The 23,929-nt window shown below is 39.8% G+C and overlaps 2 protein-coding genes across 2 annotated transcripts in view; one reads left to right on the top strand and one right to left on the bottom strand.

The window, feature by feature from the left end:
* Positions 1–350: 350 nt before the first annotated feature.
* On the bottom strand, positions 351–557 carry LOC129672998 (uncharacterized). The gene has a single exon (XM_055602662.1). The coding sequence runs from the start codon at positions 555–557 to the stop codon at positions 378–380; it is 180 nt and encodes a 59-aa protein (XP_055458637.1). The 3' UTR covers positions 351–377.
* A 7,137-nt stretch (positions 558–7,694) lies between these two features.
* Slx4ip (SLX4 interacting protein) overlaps positions 7,695–23,929 on the top strand; it is a 170,472-nt gene continuing 154,237 nt past the window's right edge. The window contains exons 1-2 of the mRNA XM_055602664.1: positions 7,695–7,789; positions 23,273–23,329. Coding sequence (XP_055458639.1) covers positions 23,303–23,329 — 27 coding nt within the window. The 5' untranslated portion in view covers positions 7,695–7,789; positions 23,273–23,302. The remainder of the gene's footprint in view (positions 7,790–23,272; positions 23,330–23,929) is intronic.

Raw genomic sequence — 23,929 nt, 5'->3', positions numbered from 1 at the left:
AAATTTGAACTATATAACCACATCCTCCTGAATTCAGTGATTTCTACTCAGAGAAAATTATTTTGAACTACAAATACACCTTTTTCTGTCTTAAAAAATAATGGGCTATTTGGACACATCTTTAAAACAGTAACTTTTCAGCAGGGCAGTGGTGGCGTATGCCTTTAATCCTAGCACTCAGGAGGCAGAGGCAGCAGGTCTCTGTGAGTTGGAGGACAGCCTGGTCTACAGAGCAAGTTCTAGGACAGCCATAGCTACCCAGAAAAAAAACTCTCTCGAAAAACCAACAGTAATTTTTCAATTTAGGGTTTTCTTCCCATGGTTGACCAGATTTAGTGGCTGGAACTTACCTGAAAACCGCAAGCCTGCTACATCTCCTAGGTTTGGCTCTTTGGTGGACTTGCAAGTGCGAGACTATCTGGCTCAGTGCTTTCGTCCTTAGGAATTTGGAAGACAGGGCTGCTTTTGATTTTGTACCACCCCAAATGTATGAATCCAATTAAAGGAACCATAACAAGCAGAACTTTGTATTCTCTCCAGAAGTTCTGAAAGCTCATAGTTCACTGACATCAGCACACCTAAGAAAAGATTATAGTTAAAGGAGAAAATGAAAATTAAATCAACCCCAAAACATAAATGGTTTCACATCACGCTGACAAGCACAAACAGTATATATATACTGTACTTTAATAAAAATTCACTTATGGGCTGGAAAGATGGCTCAGTGGTTAAGAGCACTTGCTGTTCTTACAGAGGACCTGGGTTTGGTTCCCAGCACCTATAAAGCAGCTCACAACCATCTGTAACTTGAATTACGTGGGCTACAATACCTAGGTCTCTGTTGGCATGAAGAACATATGTAGTGTACAGATATATAATGCACATATTAAAAAATAAGTTAACTATAAAGATATTTTTCAATCCTGGCATTGGTGGTGCACACCTTTCATCCCAGCACTTGGGAGGGAGATGCAGGTGAATCTCTGAGTTTGGGGCCAGCCTGGTCTACAGAGTGAGTTGCAGGACAGCCAGGAAACACAGAGAAACCTGGGCTAGACAAAAGAAAAACAAAAAAATAAAACAAGCAAAAAGAAAAGAAAAGAAAAAGATATTTTTTAAAAGTTAAGAATGAGCACCTGCTTTGGAGCACTGACCTCTGATTTCCACAATGTGATGAAGCTGAACTCCTCAGAGTGTGTGGAGACCTTTGTGGTTGTGGGTGTGTGTGTATGTGGATTAGCCTAGAGGATCACAGTTCATGTTCTGAGCCTGTCACGGAATCCAGAGGTTCACAATGGTCTCATGCTCCTTGCCCTAAATCAGAGCACAGGTGTCCATACCATTCATTCGGTTTAGCTTAGCTATAGTAACTTTAGCTTGTTCTTACTACGGAACAGTAACATTGAATGAACAGATACACTTTCACCTTGTTGTAGACTTCTGGTCAATTATATAAAGAGGCCACAAAAAGACAACAATGAGATTAGTACTTCAGACCACAGGTATTTTAAAAATTTATTTCATTTCTATGATGGCAACTCCCCTCCCTTTCACTTCTGCATTAGGAGATTTTATCTCTTCAATTTCCCAGTAAGACTTTTTAGTCAGGTTTTCTGTGAATTGTTATACCCCAAAATAAAAGAAAATTTCTTGGTGGCAGAAATGACAGTAAAGTGAAAAGAGAAAAGGCAATTATATGTCCCAGAAGATTCCAAACACTTGGGTTCAAGATATCAGATTATTTTTTTCCTTCAATAGTGTCAATTAAAACAATCATTTGATTATTTTCTATTAAGGATGTGAATACAGATTTGTTTGTTGTTGGTTTTTTTTTTTTTTTTTTTTTTTAAACAGGAGAGTCTTATTTTGCCTATGAGGTTTCCTGGGCGCCATCTGCTGGTATTCTGGGCAGTGAAAGTTCATTTTGCTTAAAATCTATGAAACGCAAAAACACTCCCATAAAATGCAACACAATCATGCTAGGGTGTTAGAATTAATTGACCCGGATCTTGTGTTTAGGATGTCTAATATTCAGTATAACTTCATGTCTTTAGTGAAATTGTTGCTGTTGGATATTTGTGAATCTTTATTACTGAATTCCAATCATTGACTTGAATAGTTATTTTAAAAATGTAGTCCTTGTAAAAATTGTTCCTGTTATTTTCAATTTAAGGAACAGTTCACATTTGCTCTTTAGTGTAGACACCAGGCCCAACTGAAAAAAGGCTAGAAGAAAGGATTCTGGAAGTTTTCATCATAAAGAAACAACCTTTGAAGAGATAGTTATATTTAATCTGACTTAATCATTATGTAACATATAGTACCTTGTCTGTATGTACACTTAAAGAGAACAAATTCAGTGTGTTCATGTCCAACCTGTCCAGCACAGCAAAGAGAAGAATGTGCCTTTTCCCTACATTTTCTAGACATCTCTCCTAAAACAGCACTGCTTTTGTTAGACATTTCTAGTCTTGTAAACACACACACACAAATTAAAAATAAAACTAAATTTTAACTCCCAGTAAACCAATGGTTCACAACTGAGTTCTACAGTTTCTACTTTGTACAATCCTTTTCCAACTCCACCATCCAAGGATAGCTTATCAACATCTAAGTCAGGAAATTTATCTGTTGTCAGTAAAGGTTAAAAATCAATACATATGAGTATTTTATATTCTTTGCTATTCTTCACATTATTTTCAGTTCAGTGTATTTATAATCAAATGTAAACAATAAGGAAATCCTTTCAGACTTGTATGAGTGTGTCACTAACTATAAAGTCCAAAATACAGTTGATTACTGGCAGTTTGTGACTCACTGGAAAGGATATAGTGGTTTTACATGTCTCAGGTGTCTCCCAGTCTCTTTCACTGATTTTCTTGGCTATCATCTAATATTATTATATCTGAATTATAATTATCCTTAATGTCACCTAATATTCATGAGGGAGAGTGAATGGAGATCATGCAGATGGTTCCAGATTAAATGTCTAGTTGCTTGGCCCTTAGTGTGACAGCAGATTTTTATTTGCCCTAGTCTGCTCTAAATCTTCAAAGGGCCAATCAATTTCTACCCTTCATCATTTTTGAGATTTTCATTTTATTCTACCTTTGTTTCTGCAAATAATCTATTGGCTAGAGAATTTCATAGATATGCACTATTAATACCCCCAATTTCTTGTCCATACTGTAAAAATATATCATCCTAGCTTTCATCTTAACCTTCCCTACTGTCTAAAGTAAGGAAGCAGTACTTCTGCTACCTATGGCCCAGGCTCATTTGCCACCAGGCTGTCAGTTCTAACACCACTAGCCCACTTTCTTCTGGCTTCAACCTACCACTCTTAAAGGTCATTTTCCTCTGAATGCTTGTGACATTTTTCTCCACTACAAAGCAATCTGAGTCAACACCACCATCACCACCACCACAACAAATCTTTCCTTCCAGACTGCTATTATACTTGGATTTTGTTTTGGGGAAAAAAAACAAAACCAAAAACAAAACAGAAAAAAGGAAGGCTGGAAGGATGATAGTGCAGTAGTTTGGGGTTCTTGCAGGACTTGAATTTGGTTCCCAGCACCCACATCAGGTGGACCTGACATGTTCAAGCCTCTGAGGGCACCTGCAACTCAGTGAATACATCCCAACAAGGACATACACATACACATCATTAAAAATAAAGTAAGATTAAAACTATCTTACACTAAGCTATTCTACTCAGAAATCTGGATATAATGCATTTTTTTCTTGTTCTTGTTCTTCAAGATTGTCATTACATCCTGTCATTTGAGATGACCTCCCCAAGACACAGTCCAGACACTTATGACCCAAAATGACTTTGTTTTGTGGCCTCATCATCAGTAGCCACCTGGAACTTAGTAGAAATGAAAATTCTCATGCTCTTCTGATCATGGAAGCCAAAACTCCATAATAGGATCTGAAAACATTCAATACAATTCTGAGGAGGTCCTAAAGCTGAAGTTTGAAAGCTACTGTTTCAGTGACTCTAAAAAGCTTCTACAGTATAACTTAGATAAAGAAAAAGGGAGTCATGCTTCTGTTTGTTTGGAAAATTCTGGTGACATTTTTGACTACAGGGTCAAAGTTTAACCTCTTATTATAGTCTATAAAGGCCATTAAGCTTTAGTTTCTACCAACTAGTTTTCAAAGAATAGAGTAAATCAGGTTAATAAGAATGCATTGTAATGGGGCTGGAGAGATGGCTCACAGGTTAAGAGCAGTAGCTGTTCTTCTCAAGGTCCTGAGTTCAATTCCCAGCAACCACATGGTGGCTCACAATTATCTATGGTAAAATCCAGTGCCACTTCTTGTCTGCAGGCACACCTGCAGGCAGAATAAATAAAAAATAAATCATTAAAAACAAAAATGCATCATAAAGCAGTGACTTAAAAGAATGAGCAGTGGAATCCTACTGCCTGGGATTCAAATCTCCCCCAAATATTTGTAACTGTACTGCCTTAGCCAAGTCAATTACTCTCCTATCACTGGCAAAAGAGTAATAATGGCTTCCATATCAAAAAAACTGCTGTACAGTTAACATACCTGAAGCAGCCCAGACTTAGTGATAGATAACTATTAGCAGTGTTATTTGATCACCTGTAAACAGACAATGTTTTTCCCTTGTCGTTTTTTTTTTTTTGGTGGTTGTTGTTGGTTTGTTTTGAGACAGGGTCATATGTAACCCAGGCTGGCCTCCAATTCATATAAGCTAAACAGAAAAATAAAAGTAAGCACATCCAGATTCTTAAAAAACAGGTTTGTGGTTTTGGTGGCTCCTGTTGTATGTGTGTGATCTATCACATTATAGTTTATATAAAGTTAATATCAAATTATAAAGATTATAACACTATAGGAAGACTTTGGTAAATGCTCAGTACATTGCAGCTATTACTGCTATATACATATGTAACTTCTAATATAAAGAAGTAGGCACCTCCAGAAACTCCTGCTTGAGCACTGCGGTTATATGGCTAATCTTTTTACAGCTTAAAGAATTAGAATACTGTATTGCTCTAAATGTCTCTAGTGTTCATGCCAATTTTCACTTGAGATATGAGTGAATTTTTTTTTATTCAAATGGCCATTTACTCTCCACATATGCTGACATTATAGACAAGAAAACTACCAAAGTGAATAAGGAATGGTGCTTGTTCTCTATGCCAAGACCAAATATTGAAGGGGATGAACTTAATAACTCATGACTGATTGAACACTGTATAGGAGCAAACGCAAAATAACTAGTCCAAGTCTTTACTCATTTTTTTAAAACCATAGTTCTCTACTTCCTCTGAATTAATTGCAGTATGTTTTTTTAGTCAATATTCATAATGTTTAGTTAACAGTCATTTAACACAGGGAATGTGGCAGCCACCTGTCCTGTTCCTCTGCTTTATTCTCACTGCAAAACAGATACTGGAGAATCTTGCTTTCTTAGTTCCTCACAGGGTGGCTCATTATGATAGAAGACAAATAAGGGCGACTTTCTATTTCAAAGCATAAGACATTTTGGGATTCTATATTGCACAATCTCCATACATGTTATTTGTAGCTTAGCACACACAAACCAGTAAAAAGTAACTAACCACCTCACATACAAACTGTTAGTAGTTGTTTGTTTGGAGTTAACTCTCCAAGCCAGGTGGTACCTGGAGGAAGACAGGGTTGATATCTGTAGATGCTAACTAGTCCCCACGCGGTGCCTGGAGATGTCCAGATAATGAGGGAAAAGTGCCAGAGATGAGGAGAGCACATCTCAGAAACTGGCTGACCACCTGATCAAAGGGTTAAAAAGACCGACTCCTGAAAGATAACTGCCTTTGTGCTTGTCCTAAGTAGTTTGGCATTTATTTTCCCAGGGTGTCAAACCACCTGTTTTCTCAAGATGCCAGCAGCTCTAAAGATATAGTTTCTGGTTCTCCTAGCATTATGGGTCTGGCATTTCAACCACAATTCCTGTCCTTCAGCTCTTCTCTCAGGAGTCCCTTATCCACAAAACCTTGCTCTGAACATTCAATCTGAAACTTTCCTCTCCCCTTGATTATTTTTCCTAGGACTTATCGCCAGACCACAAGCTCCACTGGGGAAGAACCCTGCCAGTCTAGATCACCCATGTATAAAATAGTGTCACACACACATTATGTGACAACGGGAAAGCAGACGATTAAAAAAAAACAAACAAACCAACCCCCCCCCCCCTTTCCCCCTCTGATACATCGAAAGTATCCAGGGCTATGAACGTGACCTCAGAGATTCCCTCATGTCAGATGTGCCTGGATCTCTACAAAATAGTCAGAAGCTCTGATAACGTTTCTGCTTTCTCAGAGTTGAAACGAGCATGTTGCCAGCAGCTCTTTGCTCCAGTTCTGTGTTTCAAGGAAGCCCCTACGGTCCCACAGCCCCCGGTGTACCGGTACCATCCCCGTGAAGGAGGTAGGAGTTCCAGGTTGCAGGTGGTGGGCGCCAGCGCAGGTGACCCCGACTCTTTCCAAGGACAGCTTCTCCATTCAGCTCACTGTACAGGTGGGCTTGAGAGAGCCCTACTCCTGGAACCGGCCACGCCCGGCCCCCACACTCGCCCGACCACCAGTCACAGCCTGAAGCGACGGTGAAAGCGGCGCCCTGGAGACTCCCTATCCCCGCCCCCAAATACCCTCGGCCGAGGCCCCTCGCGACCTTCCGCAAGCCGGCTTCCAGCCGGCGGCTCGGGGCTCTCACCTGCCCAGCAGCAGCGGCAGGTCGCCAGGCCGCGTCGCCACCGGAACCCCGCCGCGCGTCCGGCCCGCGGCAGGAGGGCGCACGCGCAGCGGCGCACCGGCCCGCCCTCGGGGCTGGCTCCGCGGAGGACAGCGGCCGGAGTGTTCCGTCTGTGCCAGCTACCGGAGCTGACCGCGTCTGCCGCGCAGCACGTCGTCGACGAGACGACAGCACGTCGTCGGGAAACAGGCGGCGAGAACGCGGTGGCCACCTCTCTCGGGCGCTTTTCCGGCTTGACAAATCACCGAGCGCCGGGTTCCATCCTTCAGCTCTCAGCCAATAACGAAGCGCGCGTTCCTCCCTCGCTGAGGGTGCCGGAGCCCTGGCGAGTGGCTACCCGGCCCGCGGGCGGTCGGGCACGCGCAGGGTTAGCCGGAGGGCGAACACCGCCCATCCAGTGCGCCATCCGACTGCTTAATTTCCGTGGCTTGCGCCCGAAACACTATGGCGTTATGTTTAAGCATACTGTTAATTAGCTCTTCCCTGGCATTGTGAAAGCCACCTTTATTTTCAACCCATCGTTTAATTTTCTCATTAAAAATACTTTTTGCCCCAGCCCTAGTAGTGTTATGATGCCACGCAAACACTACGGTTTTTAAATTTTTTCTTCCGTCACTACATATCAATAACAGTGATTCATTATCTGCCAATCATATCTATGGAATTTCCAGCGGCTAAAAAGCCCGCTTCTGCCGCCATTTTCATTTTGGTTTCTAACTTTCAGGTCAGAAGCCATTTTTCGTTTGGGCAGATCCTTCTAACCCATAGCGTTTTGCCGCCATCTTAGGTCCTGGCACTGGCTTCCAATATATGCGAAGCCGGACTCGCCATCTTGTGTTTGGGCGGTGGTTGCGCGAGGTGATACTGGGAAAGGGGAAGTAAGCCAAAACTTCAAAAGCTTGTTCTGCCGCCCAATTCTAGTCTTGAATTTTCACATCCAGTTATTAGTCCACCAGTGACCCTGGATAGTAACAAAGCATATAAAGCCCGAACCCACCTCCCGCCACCATCATAGGTAAGAGCACGATACTTCTGGCAACCTGGCCGTACCCTCTGTTGGACTGACCTGTTTCCCCATCTTATGTACCACTACGTGGTTTTGCTTTGCATTTTGGGAATTTCCACAGTCTTTCTCATAGGTTTTCCTTCTCTTTCCGTTAGTTTGAAATCACGCTGAGAGCTGAAAACCTGTTAAACATCAGGATGCAGGAAAGTGAGATTTAAAAGCGAAAATGATGTTGAGGGAATTTCTATAGAATAAAAGCCAAAAGGATGGAACAACAAATTGTATCAATTGTATGGCATTTTGCATCTACAGGTGTAAATATAGACCCCAGAAGACTTTAAGGTATGATGTAGTTTGGATTTGTATATTCTTCCCATTCATTCATTCACTCATTCATAATGAATGAATGCATTCAGTTATGGCATTCGTGGAATACTTAACTACCTTTAGGCTATAAAATGCAAAGTAAACTTAAAAACAAAAACTCAAACCCTTTCTCATTTTCGCTTTGACATGTACGAAGCTGGAATCAGCAACATTATGCTGTATGGTTCTTATACTGCTGGGCCAGCAACCTCTTGTTCTCACTTCTCCTATTTCTTGGGTACCTTATGTAACTAATTGCAAGTTAACTGGCTAATACTCGAGTTAGTATGGCCTTGTTGCTCGGTGTGGTTATCTACCTGCCAGGTCCGTGTCTCCTGGGAGCATGTTACTTTGAACGAGTGGAAATTGGATGTGGGGACACCGTAATAGACTTGGAAACTTTGGGCTCTGGCTTACCTTAGGTTTTTCTAGCACAGGGCTTTCTTCTGTATCTTTGTTTATGAGAAATGAAAATCAGGAGTTGTGAATCTTGTATGCCCATGACAGTCACCTGAGGAGCTTCTAAACCAGATAGAAATCGAGACTGGGTGGAATTAAGATGATACTAAGGTATTTAAGATGTTCATGTTTTTCAAGCTATTAGGAATAAGATTGCTTTCCCCCTCCTTGTTGGTTTACTTAAAATACTGTGGGGACAGTGAGGAATTTTAGTTTGGGAGTGTTATGAACCAGCTTCACAGTGTTTGGTTGCTTTGCCATATAAATCTTTTCCTCAGTATATTAAGTGTGAAAGAAGAATGAAAGGGACTTGTCTTGCTGACTCACGAATGTTTCCATTGTGGATATGTATTTTTTATGAGTATGAAGGAAAACTATACTGAAATACTGATTACAGTTTTTACATGCTACTTTTGAGGATGCTGACAAAATGTGCATGGAGAAGAAAATCAGCTCTGCAGGGCCCCTAGGGCCCAGTGTTTTTTTTTTTTTTTTCCCCCTGCTCTGTTGCTCTCCTTGTGGAGCTCCTGTCCCTCCAGGTCTCTGTAACTCTGCCTTCTTTCATAAAATTCCATGCACTCTGCCCAAAGTCTGGCTATGAGGCTCAGCCTCTACTTTGATACCTCAATTAGTAGAGTCTTTCAGAGGCCCTCTGTGGTAGGTTCCTGTCCTGTTCCTTGTCTTTTCCTGCTTCCAATGTCTATCACATTTGCCCTTCTGAATGAGGATTGAGCATCTTCCCTAACCAAGGACCGTGCATGGAGAGGACATGTTCAGTCTCCAAGTGGGTTCCCTAGTAAGGAGAGCAGGGGCTGTCTCTGGCATGAACTGAGAGGCAGGCTCTCTGATCACCACCCCTGGGGGTAGGGAGGGTTGGTGCAAGCCTTGCCAGGCCACAGAGGAAAACCATGCAGCCAGTCCTGATGAGACCTGATAGGCTAGGGTCAGGTAGAGGGGGAGGAAGACAGCCCCTATCAGTGGACTAGGAGGAGAAAAGGGAGGGAGGAAGGGATTGGGAGTAAAGGAAGGAGGGGGCCACAGCCAGATACAAAGTGAATAAATTTTAATAGATAATAAAAAAAAAAAAAAAGAAAAAAGAAAATCAGCTCCGAAACTATCCTCAGTGGCTTTATACCCCACTGCCTTCTCAGCTCCAGTGCTGTGAGCTAACAGGTATTACCTACCACTTGCTTTAATTTTCTAACTTGTAAGGCAGGACTCCTGAGAGTTAGCTAAGTTAGTATAGAAACATGCTCTGTAAAAATATGACATGGGCTGGAGAGAGGGCTCAATAGTTAAGAGCTGTGTGTTCTTCTGGAGAACCTGAGTTCAGTTCCCAGCACCTATGTCAGGCAGTTCACAATTACTTGTAACACCAGCTTCTTGGGGGATTCAAAGTGCCTGACCTCTGTGGGTGTCCACACTCACATGCACGAACCCACACACAGGCACACACTTATACACGTAATTGAAAAATAATAATCCTTTAAAAAGTACCTGGCACATAGTAATAGCTATAGAAATATTAGCTTTAACTGTTTTTATTATATTATAATTAAATCTTTGGATTATTAAGGTTTTGTTTATACATTGCCATGACTGAAATTCTTTTGCTTTCCACTATGTACATCTGTTTGAAAAAGAAGGTGGTCTAAATACAGTATCCCAGGCTAGGAATATGACTTTTAAATATTATTTTTCAATCGGAAGACCGTCTTTTATACATAGTCTTACTGAGATAAAATTGTGTTACAAATAATAACAGGTATTTAAAATGGACAGTGGGTGTGCTGTACATATATACACTGGTAAAACATCATCTCAATCAGATAATCAACACACCTATCACCCTCAAAAAGTTCATCTTGTTCCTTGGCAGTTCCTCTAGCTGCTCTTTTCTAGGCAGCTGCTGACCTATTAGTATAAACAAATAAGCATTATCTAGATTCTTATTTCAAGGGAATCTTGTACTATATGTTTTTATTTGGGGGCATGTATAATTATGTCTCCACAATATTTTAGGAGCCAACAGGGAGGGGGGAGCATGAAAAACATGAACGTCTGAAATGCCTGAATCATCTGTTGTTATATTGATAACTCATTTCTTTTTTCCTTTTTTTTGGTGTTGTGCTGGAGATTGAAGTCAGGGCTGTGCTTTTTAGGCAAGTACTTTATCAGGGGACTATATCCACAGACTTTCAGCCTGTTTGAATTGCTAACTGCTATCAGTGTGTGGCTACATTGTCATCTCTATAATTCACTAGTTGATAACCATTGGGATCTTTGTTTTCAGTGTGCTCATTTTCACATGACTCATTTTCACTTTGTTCTTCTCCAGCTTATTTGAATCGAAAAAAAGTTATTAAAAATCATTTAGTGCTAAAACATTTTGTGTTGGGATTCTCTTACATGGTTTGTGCCTTAATTTTTGTGAATAAAATATGACATTGTAAAAATGCAAAATGTGGGGCTGGAGATAGCTCAGTGTTTCTTGCTTAGCATGCGGTACTGGTCCAACCTGCAGCTAGCTCTGTGCTTAAACATTTTCAGTTCTCAGGATTGAACCTTTTGCTTCATAGGCAAATGCTCCATTTCTGAGCTATAATTCTAGCCGCCCCCTACCTCCATTTTAGTTTTGAAACAGAGTCTAAGTTTTCCAGGCTAACTTTGAACTAAATTTCTCTCTCTCAGTCTCTGGAGTAGCTGGGATTACAGGATTGACCACCTGGATTATTTATTTCTGTTAATTTTTAAATTATGTGTATAATATGTATCTGTATGTGGTTTTGTGTATGTGAGTATAGGTGCCTGTACTGCTCAGGACAGGATGTTGGATCTCCTGGAGCTGGAGTTACAGATGGTTGTGATAGGTATTGACATGGGACCTGATGACGTATAGCCAATGCAAGAACAACAAGAACTCTTATTGCTAAGCCATTTTTCCAGGCCCAACATTGTTATCTCTTGATATGTATATGTCTAATCATTTAATCTGCCTTAAGTCTTTTAATTTTACTTCGACTATATTACTTTAGGGATTTTGGATAATAATCTAGTACATTTAGAGACCCATGAGATAGCAAAGTAGAGATTTGCAAAGCCAAAGCCAGAGATATCCCAGAGTTCCCAGCTGTCAGGAGTTGGAGATACCACTTATATTTTAAGGTTTAGTGTTTCTGTTACAGAAAAATCGTCCATAAGTTGCTTTTGATAGCACTGATTTGATTTATGTTACTTTGAAGGTAATACAAAATGAAGATGTTAAAATCCTTGGATATAAAAGTTAATTTATGTCACTGTTTTGATTTATTCTGTAGAAGACATTAATGTTTCATAATTAAAATATTTTAAGTTGGCATGACACACACATACAAATCTTTCTTGTGTGTGTGGAGTTAATGTAACCACCACTGAAATCATGATATGGACCATCTCTGTCATCAACCTCTATCTTCCACCCAACAGCTCCACCCATTTTCTCCAGTTACCCCTTATGCCCGTCTGTTCTTCAACCCTCAGCAACCAGTGAACCAATGGTATTTTTTCCAGAGATACAGTTTTGCACCAAGAAGATTAAATTTTTAGGAAGAGTGTGTTAATGATTTTCAGAATGCATTTTTGATTTTTTTTCAATGAAGGTGACCAGGAAATTGTAATTATCAGAATTGTCAGCTTTAGGTTATAAACTAAATCACATGATGTCTGCTTATATGTTCATGGGTATATTTAAGACTCATCATCCACTGAGATTCAGGCATGGAGCCAAGTAATGACGTTTATGATCTCAGAGCACAATGATTATACTATTTCATGGAAAAAACTAGAGACACAGAGTTGAATAGGCTCGGGCTATGTAAAAAGGCAGAAATTAGGAGGATGTGCTTTGCTGGGTCTGAAGACATGATTGGATTGCATTACGGCATCTATGTGTGCTTCTGCTAGTATCAAATGATAAATAGATGTAGAATATCAGTTAATCATTCCATGCAGGGTATGTTGGGCTGAAGACTTAGCAGGTAGGGGAGGTCTAGATCCTGAGTTATATGATTGTCGTGACAGCTGATTGACAGAAAAGTAGAATCAATACTTGGAATTGACTCTGTTTATAGTATTTCAACATCTGGTCCACATTTCATAAGAAAGGAAAAAAAAAAGGTGTTATAAGCATACTATGTATTCAAGGTTGGCCCCTGAGTCCTAGGAACAGTCAATTCTTTTTTATGCTGAGGTTGCCTTTTAACCTTTACTTGTCACCAGTAAGACTTTTGCTTCTCTGTCACATATTGGTCTTTTACTAAAGTTTGTTCCTGCATAGCAGTTTAACAGTAGTCTATTCGGGGCAACAGTGATGATTTCTCATGTTTTAATATAGTTGTAACATCAGAAATCCTGGGGCCCTTACTGTTTTCTGTTCTATTCCCATAGCTAGAAAGCTTTTTAAGATGATAGAAGCATAATAATTTCTTAGATAAAACTTGAAATGGAGAGGTTAGAAGCCTAGAGTTAATATTTGGCCTCTTAAACCAGGGTGGCTGCTTTCGAAAACTTGTCACACAGGCTAGAATTACAAAAAAAAAAAAAAAAAAAAAAGACAAATGGGGATTTCACATTGCTCTAGATTTTCCCACAGAATGATCTAGAAGGTCACTGACTTTGTTTATTTGAGTTTATCTCTGCTTTGTATTTAAATGACAGGAAAATCTTGTGATGTTGTCTAATCTGCTTCTATTCCTTCCCCAAATTACTTTTCCTAAGAAGCTTAGGCCATTTGCCCCCCTTTCTTTGCACACATGCAAGCACACGAGTTTTGATGGGGCCAGGCGTTATCCAAGTACCCTTTTTGTGAAGGAGTGCTTGTTCTCAGTCTGGAGAAAGTGGGCTCAGGGATGCAGAATAACAGATGGTCATATTTGTAAGATTGATGATGTGCTGCAACTCCTCCATAAAGTAAAGTTAATGGTTTCTGTGTACTTGGAAAAATTCATCTTTTTGGAGATTGTCCTAGATTTCATAAAACTAGTCTACAAAATAAAGACTCCCATTAGGATTTAATAGATAGCTCTGTGGCAAAGGTTTTTGACATCAGTGCTTGAAACCCTAAGCATTGGGCTTGCTGCTCTTGCAGAAAAGATGTTTCCAAATTTAAAACTTAATATTTTTAGGTTAATTTTGAGGTTAATATTTCTAGTCAAATGAATGTTAGAACATCAGCATTTTAGCAACAAAAACAAAATGAAAAAAAAAACAATGAAAGGCTACAGTAAAATGGACTAAATTTCAACCATGTGTCTAATCTGTTGTCCATTTAATTTTTCAATTTATGTTTATTTATTTACTTATTTTATGGTGGTTCAAGGTTTTAGAGCTAAAGATTGAATCCAGAGGCTTGATCATATGAGGCAAACCCTGAGCTACATTATTCCTAGCATAAAACATTAGGTTCTTTGTATGAAACACAGCTCTCTCAACCTTGACTGTATGGGACATTAAGCATTTAATTCAATATTTATTAAACTGCCTGTTTACAAAAATCTCTTCAGAAGTATTTTGACTTCCTTTAAAAAAGATTTAATGCTGAATTTGGGATTGGGGACAATAAAGCTTCATTGGATAAATGGGTATTAATATAAAATATATTTATAGCCTATAGCAACTGACTGTTAGGACAGTAAAGTTGATTAATCAAACTTCTGATGTTTATCTGTGTGTTAGCTCAGTTATTAAAGAGATGCTGAAAAGACTTTGTCCTAGGAAACTTACAGTGAGGCAGAAGAGATACTGAAGACCACAGTTACACAGTGTCTAGTGAGCTGAGTATTAGGGTAGATGTGTGGCTGTGGTCAAGAGAGAAACAGTTCAATGTGAACAGTTACAAATGGCTTCAAGGAACACATGGAATTTTGGTGAATGTTGGATTATCAATAGGATACTTCAGGAGATAGCACTCTGTTCAGTATTCATGGCAGGAGGTAAAAGTACCTAAATCTCTGTAATCAAGGACATTTGCTAAGGGCTTTTTGGTGATGTCAAGGATGTTGGATTGAGGAGGAGGGTGGGCAAGGGGTGCTAGTCAAGGGCCCGTGATGCTGTGCAAAGCCTAACAGTTTTGAGTATAGGCTTCCTGGCCACACCCCTCTGCTGATGGTGTCAGACACTGAGAATTGAGAGGTGACAACAAGTAGTACTCTTAGGAGGCTATGATTGTGGGGTGCTCTCAGGGTAGTATTCTTTGTGTTAGTATGTGTGGCTGCTATCACAAAATGCAATCAGAAGTCTAGAATTATGGTTTTGTTTTAACACAGAAATATAAAAATGTGTTTTCGTTTTAATGCCAGGTGCGGGAATATGGGGCTGCTTTGGACTGTCTACAGCAGTTGACTATGATTTGCCTCGGGCTCTAGTATAGGCATGGTTTTCCCATTTGCAGGTAGTTTCTGCTTTTGTGAACTTAAATTTTCTAAATGTTAATGAGAAAGGAACAATAGTATCAGAGAGACCCCAAGTTACAGAAAAAACTGTGGAATTAAAACAGCCTTTCTACTGTAAGAATGTGTTAATATCGGAATGGAAGGCAGTGAAAGTTTTGCACTGGGGACATGGATTTGCTTATATATCCACAGGAAATGAAAAGCTATGGATACCATCAAAACTGACAAAGATTAGAATTGAGCAGGAGAAGTCTTCTGAAAACATTAGCCACTGACCCAAAAAGTCCTTATTTCGTTGAGTATGTCTCTGTAAACAACACAATTAATGGCTTAAAATGGAAGGGGAAAATGTAGTGAGAATTCTGGAATTTTGGGTTCTTTAAAAAACACAAAAATATGTTTCCATTTAAATCCCAGGTGTGTTGAAATGGGCTGCTTCAAAATGACCCCAGCAGCTGGGGTCATTTGCCTTGTGCTCTTGCAGAGGTATGGTATTGCCAGCTGCAGATAGCAATTGTGTGACTTTGAAATTCTGGGAACTTTTCAGAGGGTATGTAAATGCTAGAGCCCTGATAGGTGGGGTTGTTGGTTGTTGGTTGTTCAGGGAATTGGTTGCAGTTTGTTACGAGTTGTGCTCAAAGAACAAACAAAAGCAAAGAAATTACCTTTAGGGATCTTTTTTCCTTCTATTCTTCTTTCTTTCTTATCTACTGATAGGGAGTGAAACCAAGGAGATAAAGCATGGGTAAAAGAAGAATCCACAAAGTAGCAAAGACCAGTTACAAGGAAGTGATTTATGTTGGGTAATAATATATTTATTCTGAGACAGGCCAGTCAGTCTCAGACTTAATAGATAGGCAAGGATGAGTTCAACCTAACAGTCCTCTTGCCTCCAATTTCCAAGTGCTGAATTACAGATATGCTCATGCCATACCCGGGCTAAACTGGGTAGGTTATGAGCACTGAAAACTTACTGCTCATAGTTCTAGAGGCTGCAAAATTCAAGCTCAAAGTGCCAGTGGATTTGGTGTCTGATGAGGGCTTGCTCTTTGCCTCAAATTGTTTCTTTAAAACAAAACACTTTTACTGTTTTTTATTCAAAATTTTACTGATAAATTGGACCAACTGAAAAGAGAAAAAAACTAGTTTTGTGAAAATTCTATATGTATCTTGTCGTATTCTTGACACATCAGATCCTAATGTCAATTCCATTTGGAAAGATAGAGACCAAGTCTGTATTACTTCTCAGTGGACTTTAGATACCAATGTATGGCTTTGGTAATACATCCAGCATTTAGTCCTTAACACCATTTTTCCTTTTGGGAGGCAGATGATGTCATTTGCGATTGTCACGTTAACTTCAAGATGAGAGGCTGTGTGCTGAAGTAAGGGAGGGGAGTGTGTGCTACTCCAGTGCTCCCTGTGCAGATATAGTTCTCAGGTTTTGTAAAAGGATTGTGAGGTGTGTGTCTCCCTCTTCTACAGAGGAGAAAAAGACTCATGACTAGAGGTTGCACAGTGATTGTTGTTATGGTTAATTTTATAAAACTATGTTTGTTTCTCAGTTTTTCTCTTAACCCAGCTATCAACCAAATAATTGAAAGTCTATTATATTATTTTAACAAGGTTCACAGCACAATAACGGAGCAGTTATTATTCTATTCTTAATTCTCTAAGCTAATCTGGCTTCCTCTTTGCCCAAATTTCTGAGTTACATGCACTTCGTGGCTTTCCTTGCCCAAGTTGAATGTCTCCTGGACCTCTGCCTGAGGCTCAATTCTCTACTTCTTCTAACTCCTCCTTTTCTGGCTGGTAGGAAGGCCAGCCCTATTTTCTCCCCTGCTCAGTGATTGGCTCTAAGCTGCTTTTTTGGCATATCAGGGGACGTTGGGGAGCAGTGTTTGCACAACATTGAGACAGGATATTCTCAGAACAAGGATCGAAACCAGATATGAGGGGCAAAAAATATCAGCATTAGAATTACACAATAATCTTATGCCTACAGATTGTCAAGCACCCATAACAAACAGGGTCAAAAGACACTCTGCCCTCCCACGCCCCAACTCTGGCCTCTTTCTTTGCCTATTTCCTGCTAGATGCTTTTAGTTTGGACATTGATTCCTTGGTGGGATGTCTTGCAAATGTTCTTCTCTTGGTGTTTAACTCATCTTCAGTTCCTTATGGTGCTTGCTGATGAACCAGAGCTTTAAGTTTTTTAAAGTCCTTATTTTGAAGTAACTATAGATTCATAGTGTTATGCCCAGATCTTAGGGTCCCCAAGGACCACCAGAAGCTTGACCACACATGTAAGAGCAAAGAGCTTTATTTGGGCTTAAGCTCAGTCTCTCCATCATTCACCAATGCAGTGGATCAAAGAGGAGAGCCCTGAGGAGCTGCATGGCAGGGTTTTTATTTGGGGTTTGAGCAAGAACCCAGAATTCCCAGTTTAACAGTTACAGGATTGAATGACATTCATTAAGCAAGGGCAAGCTTGTTACAAAGTGCTACTTTGTAAGCTTGTTACAAAGGCTAACTAACATAACTGACATTGACGGAGCTATCTATAGACCTCAGGAATGTTAGTTCAGCTGGGCTGCCCAGCACAGATCCCCCATCCTGAGATAAGATACCTTCCCATTCTTGTGATTATCTTCAGGCTGTTTCTTGGGTAGGGAATTTTATGGCCTTGTTTCTGGGACTGATGACTTTTAGGTGGTGGGAGGGGACATCAGGCCTGGTCCTTTCAATAGGGAATTTTAAAAAAAGTGTGTAGGGGAGGACATGTGTACCCTTCACTCAGTTTCTTCCAGTGGTATCTTCTTGCTCAATATAATATAAACACAAAAACAACATAGAATTAATATTGGTTTAATTTAAAGGAGTTTTGTTTTATTTTAATTTAGCCAGTTTTATATTTGACTGCTCAGTTTGAACAGTTTTATTTTTTATTCATAAATGTGTTCATATATCTAACACTACAGTAGCATTAATGCTGGCTAAAGGCATCCTGTTGTCTTTTTGTAGTCACATTCCTCCTTCCTCAGCCCTGGCAACCACTAGACTGTTCTCCATTTCCATTGTTGGTCATTTCATAATTACGACGTTAAGTGGAACTCTATAGCATTTTTTTTTAAAGGCAGGATCTTGCCTTGTGCTTACTGTCCTCAAATTCATGATCTTTCTGTCTTAGCTGTCTCAGTGCTGGAGCTGACTACAAGCACACACTGTCACACATGATTTTTTTATACTCATTTCTTCTTTTAGTATAAGTTTCTTGGCATTTGTCCAGGTTTTTAAGCATCTCGGTACCACATTCCTTCCAACTGCTAGTAAAGTTTACATTACTGGTTGGTAGCCGTTTGCCCACGCAGGTGCTTCCTATGCCTTAGTGTGAGCCTATTTCTCCGAGATGTATTCTCTAGAGTGCCATTTTGGCTTGTGTGGTTAAGTATGTACTTCAATTTATAGTAAACTACCAACCTCATTTTCAGACTGGCACTTTACCACTGATGTGTCAGGTCTGTCTTATCAGTGTCATCTCTAACACTTGGTGTTGTTACTGGATGTTTTTTATTTAATGTTCTGGTATCCACAAGCATGCAGTGATTCCTTGTGGTTTTATTTTCATTTCCTTGATAGCTAATGTTTTTGAATGTAGTTTCACTTGCTGACTGTCTTGTGAACATATTCATGTTCTTCTCTCATTTCTGATAGGACTGATTTTTTTACTGTTGAGCTTTGAGAGTTCTTTATGACTCCTAGATATAAATATTTATTTATCTATTTATTTACTTATTTACTTATTTTTGTTGAATATGTGGATTATAAGTGGTTTCTTCTAGCAAGGAGAGTAGTTTTAAATTTGCTTTTTGTTGTTACAGTGTTAAATCCAGGCTAAGATGAACTACATGTTCAGCTTTAGGAGTTTCACTTCTTTTTATAAAAAGATCTATCCCTGGATAAGATGCTCAATCCTTATGCAGAAAGGCAAACGGGATAAACATCAGAAGAGGGAGAAAACAGGGAACAGTACAGAAGCCTACCACAGAGGGCCTGTGAAAGACTCTACCCAGCAGGGTATTGAAGCAGATGCTGAGACTCATACCCAAACTTTGGCAGTGTGCAGGGAATCTTAGGAAAGAAGGGAAAGATGAAAGACCTAGAGGGCACAGGAGCTCTGCAAAATCTGGGCCCAGGGGTCTTTTCTGAGACTGACACTCCAAGCAAGGACCATTCATGGAGATAACCTAGAACCCCTGCACAGATGTAGCCCATAGCAGCTCAGTCTTCAAATGGGTGCCCTAGTAATGGGAACAGGGACTGTCTTTGGCATGAATTCAGTGGCTGGCTCTTTGTTCACCTCCCCCTGACGGGGGAGCAGCCTTACCAGGCCACAGAGGAAGACAATGCAGCCAGTCCTGATGAGACCTGATAGGCTAGGGTCAGATGAAAGGTGAGGAGGACTTCCCCTATCAGTGGACTTGGGGAGGGGCATGGGAGGAGAAGAAGGATGGTGGGTGGGGTTGGGAGGGGATGAGGGAGGGGACTATAGCTAGGATACAAAGTGAATAAATTGTAATAAATAAAATAAATATATACACTTTAAAAAGATTTGTTTATTTATTAGTTATACAGTATTCTGCTTGCCTGTGAGCCAGCAGGCCAGAAGAGGACACCAGATCTCATTATAGATGGTTATGAGCCACCTGGGGGGAACCTCAGATGTCTGGTTTTTTAGACCCTGTGTTTTATGTCAACCCAGTTCCCCAAATGTAGATGCTTTAGTCTTCATTTTGTATCATCTAGGTAGGATAGAGTGGTGTGTGAATTTAGAGAGTCTTAATTTGTTGATATCTTCTAATTTTTCTATGTCTTTAGTAGAATTACCTACATGCTTGCAATTTTCCAGACTAGAGATCCTTTGATTCAATAAAAAGGATTATTTTTTATTGTAATGCCAAATAATATTTTAGTGTATGGAAGCTACCACATTTTGCTTATTCATCAGTTGATAGATGGTTTATCAGTTGGTTTATCTCTACATTTTGTTTATTTTGAATGATGCTACTGTGAAGCTCCTCTGTGTTTTTGGTTAGAAATTATGTTTTTATTTGTCATATATATATAAATATATATATGTATGTATGGGTCATTGAGCAAATCTAATGTTTTGCAGACCTGCCAAAACACTGTGTAAAGCATTTTGCTTTCCCATTGGAATTCCAGCTTACATTTTATGAGAACCTTGTATTCTTTTGTTTTGATTTTAGCCATCTCTGAGGATATAAAGTGAGTCGTATTTTAGTATAGTTTTAATTTGTATTTCCTTGATAGCTAATGATGGTAAACATCAGTTCATGTGTTTATTGACTATTTTAAAACCTTCTTTGAAGAAATGTTTAAGTCCTTTGCCCATTTTTAAACTATGCTATTTGTCCTTTTTATTTATTATTTATTTATTTATTTTGAGTTGTAAGGCTTCTTTCTGTATTTTGCATGGGAATTCCTCATCAGATGTATGACATATATATATATATGAGCCAGCATATATTATATTATATTTTATATATATATATATATATATATATATATATATATATATATATATATTCATTCTGTGAGTTTGTGCTGGCTAGCTTTAAGGAGATGGCTCAGTTGGTAAAGTATTTGGATATTAGGTACCACATGAGAACTTGTGTGGTGATGACAGCGTCTGTAGTCTCCATGCTGGGGCAGTGGACATAGGCTGATGCCTTGAGCTCTTTGGACTAAGCTAGTTGAGTTAGTGAGAGTTCAAAAGTTAAGCTAGAGCGGTGTTGATGGAGACTTCTTTCAAGACTTGTGGCCTCCACATTGTATGTCCACATGTGCATGCCCATGGGGTGCAAGCACTCCACACACAAAGATCAACAGGAAAAAGCCAGAAACTACCATTGCCTAAATTAATGATGATGAAAATTTAAAATAATGATCCAAATATTCCACCAAACTTCCTAAAGCTGTTTACTAATTATAGCAGATTTTTTTGTGTATGTGTGTGGAAAGGAGAGAGGGAGGCAGATGAGAGAGAAAAAAAGAGGAAGAGAGGGAGAAATTTCTATAGGCATAAGCATGTTACTTGTGAATGAAGTAATTTGATTTCTTCCTGTCCTAGATGCCTTTTATTTGTTTTTCTGGTCTATGTGCTCTCTAGTATAGTTCTGAGTAAAAGTGGCAAGAGAAGACATTACTTTTTGCTCATCTTAGTGGGAGGAAATATATACTTATATAATTTTAGCTATGAGTTGTTCTCTTTAAAAGTGTTTTATTAAGACTCTACCCAGCAAGGTATCAAAGCAGATGCTGAGACTCATTGCCAAACTTTGGGCAGAGTGCAGGGAATCTTATGAAAGAAGAGGGAGATAGAAAGACCTGGAGGGGACAGGAGCTCCACAGCGAGAGCAACAGAACCAAAAAATCTGGGCACAAGAGTCTTTTCTGAGACTTGATACTCCAACCAAGGACCATGCATGGAGATAACCTAGAACCCCTGCAGAGATGTAACCCATGGCAGCTCAGTCTCCAAATGGGTGCCCTAGTAATGGGAACAGGGACTGTCTTTGACTAGAACTCAGTGTCTGGTTCTTTGATCACTTCCCCCTGAGGGAGGAAAATCCTTAGCAGGCCACGGAGGAAGACAGTGTAGCCAGTTCTGATGAGACCTGATAGGTTAGGGTCAGAAGGAAGGGGAGGACTTCCCCTATGAGTGGACTTGGGGAGGGGCATGGAAGGAGATGAGGGAGGGATGGTGGGATTGGGAGGGAATGAGGGAGGAGGCTACAGCTGGAATACAGTGAGTAAACTGTAATTTATGAAAAAACATAAAATTTAAAAAAGTGTTTTATTAATTATTATTGTTTATCGTATGTGTTTGTGTGTGTATGTGTGTGTGTGAGAGAGAATAGTACCATGTGCAGACCAGAACATTTGTTTGAAGGTCAGAGGACAGCCTTGTTTTCTTCTCTCTTTTTAAATTTTCTCTCCTACACTGTACCATCCCTGCAGTTTCCCCTCTCCACCACCTCCCTACCCCTGTTTCTGTTCCTCCTCAGCTTCCCTCCCAAAAAAGAAAAAAGGGGCGGGGTGGGGGTTGGAATCAGGCTTCCTGGAGATATCAAGTCACATGGCATAACAAATCACTAGACCATCCTGGTCTACAAAGAAATGGAGTGCTGGCCCACGCCTTTAATCCTAGTAGCCAGGGGGCAGATCTTTTTGAGTTCATGGCCAGCCTGGTACAAAACCCTGTTTTGCACAATAAAACAAAACAAAACCAACAAACAAAATCATCTAGGCACAGACCTTCATATCAAGGGGGATGAAGCAAGTCAGTAAGAGGAAAAGTGTTCCATGCAGAGGCAAAAGAGTCAGACTTTCCCTACTCCCACTGTTGGGAGTGCCACAGGAACACCATCAGTGAGTCCCACAAGAACACCAAGCTACACAACCATAAATAACATATGCAGAGTACCTAGATCAGACCATGCAGGGTCCAAGTTTATCACTCCAGTCTTTGCTTAGTTGATTCTCCTTGTATCCTAGAGCTCTGTGACTCCTACAGACCTTTCTTCCCCTCTTCTGTGGGGTTCCCCTGGCTCTGTCTAGTGCTTGACTGTGGGTCTCTGTATCTGCTCCCATAAGTTTGCTGGATGACGCCTTTCTGAGTTGGCTGGGTACCAATCTATGAGTATAGTAGAATATCATTAGGAATCATTTTTTTTTTTTACTTTTTTTTTTTTTTTTAAATCAGTCATGCTTTGTTCTATCCTGGGTCTCCGGGTTGTCCTGCCTTCAGTTCCTGGCCCTCCAGTCCCTTTCCTGGCATGGGCCAGAGGACAGCTTCTAAGAGTGGTTCTCTCCTCTTTCTGTGTATTCTGGGAGTCAAATTCTATGATTATATGGTATATTTTATTGATTACTTTTTAGCTCTTAAGCCACCTTTGCATTTCCGGGTAAATTTAACTTGGTTTGTAAACATCTGGTAGAGTCTTGTAGGGAAGCTATCTGAGCTTGCACATTTGCTTCTGCTCATTTTTTAGGTTATCATATTAGTGTAAGATTTTGGTTAAGGACAATTAGAATTGAAAGTTTTTCTTACACTTCTTACTGATATTTTATAAAGACAACTCTTCCATAAAACATCCCTCCAAAGTGATAGTTTGATATATTTAACCATAGCTTTCTTTTTTCTCCTCTGTAGGTTCGTAGCTCCTGTGGAAATCAGTAAACCATGGCATCTAAGAAATTTGCCATTAAAGTAAGTAATGCTCAGTAGCTGCCTTTAAAAGGTCAGTCACATTCTCATATATGAGTTTTGACAATTCTTAAATTGATCTCTACTTTTCAAATTTAGAATTGTGGAAATTTTAAGTAGATAACATCAAAAATTTTAAGAAGAGTTGGAGGAGAAAACTAATAGTTTTACAATTTATAAGGAATTCTTTGCTTAAAATCTTTTATGTAGGATATTTTTTGGTCATGACTTTGTTCCCAGAGATAATATTAATCATTCACATTGCATGTCCATAGCATGACTTCTGAGGATGACCAAACAGGTGAAAGTCAAAGGAGAGGGCGATGCTATTGTATCTGGGAGAGCACCCCTGCTTGGCTGCTGTCTTGTTAGCTTTCATTGTCAGCTTAACACAGAAAAGAATGGTCTGAGGAAGAGCTTAGTGAGAAATTGCTTGGATTAGATTGGTGTGTGGCCATATCTAGGGGAGGAGTGTTGTCTTGTGCATTTGTCGATGCAGGAAGGGCCCAGTTCACTGTGGATGGGTGGTCCTGGCTAAGAACGTGATATAAGCATGGGCATATGAATGACCCTGTGTGAAAGCTAATGGGCAAGCCAACAAGG

The sequence above is a fragment of the Psammomys obesus genome, unplaced genomic scaffold, assembly GCF_907164565.1.
Source record: "Psammomys obesus unplaced genomic scaffold, mPsaObe1.curated_primary_1811, whole genome shotgun sequence".
NCBI classification, from domain to species: Eukaryota; Metazoa; Chordata; class Mammalia; order Rodentia; family Muridae; genus Psammomys; species Psammomys obesus.
Note: the sequence above shows the minus strand (reverse complement) of the source record. Positions and strands in the feature narration are given on the sequence as shown.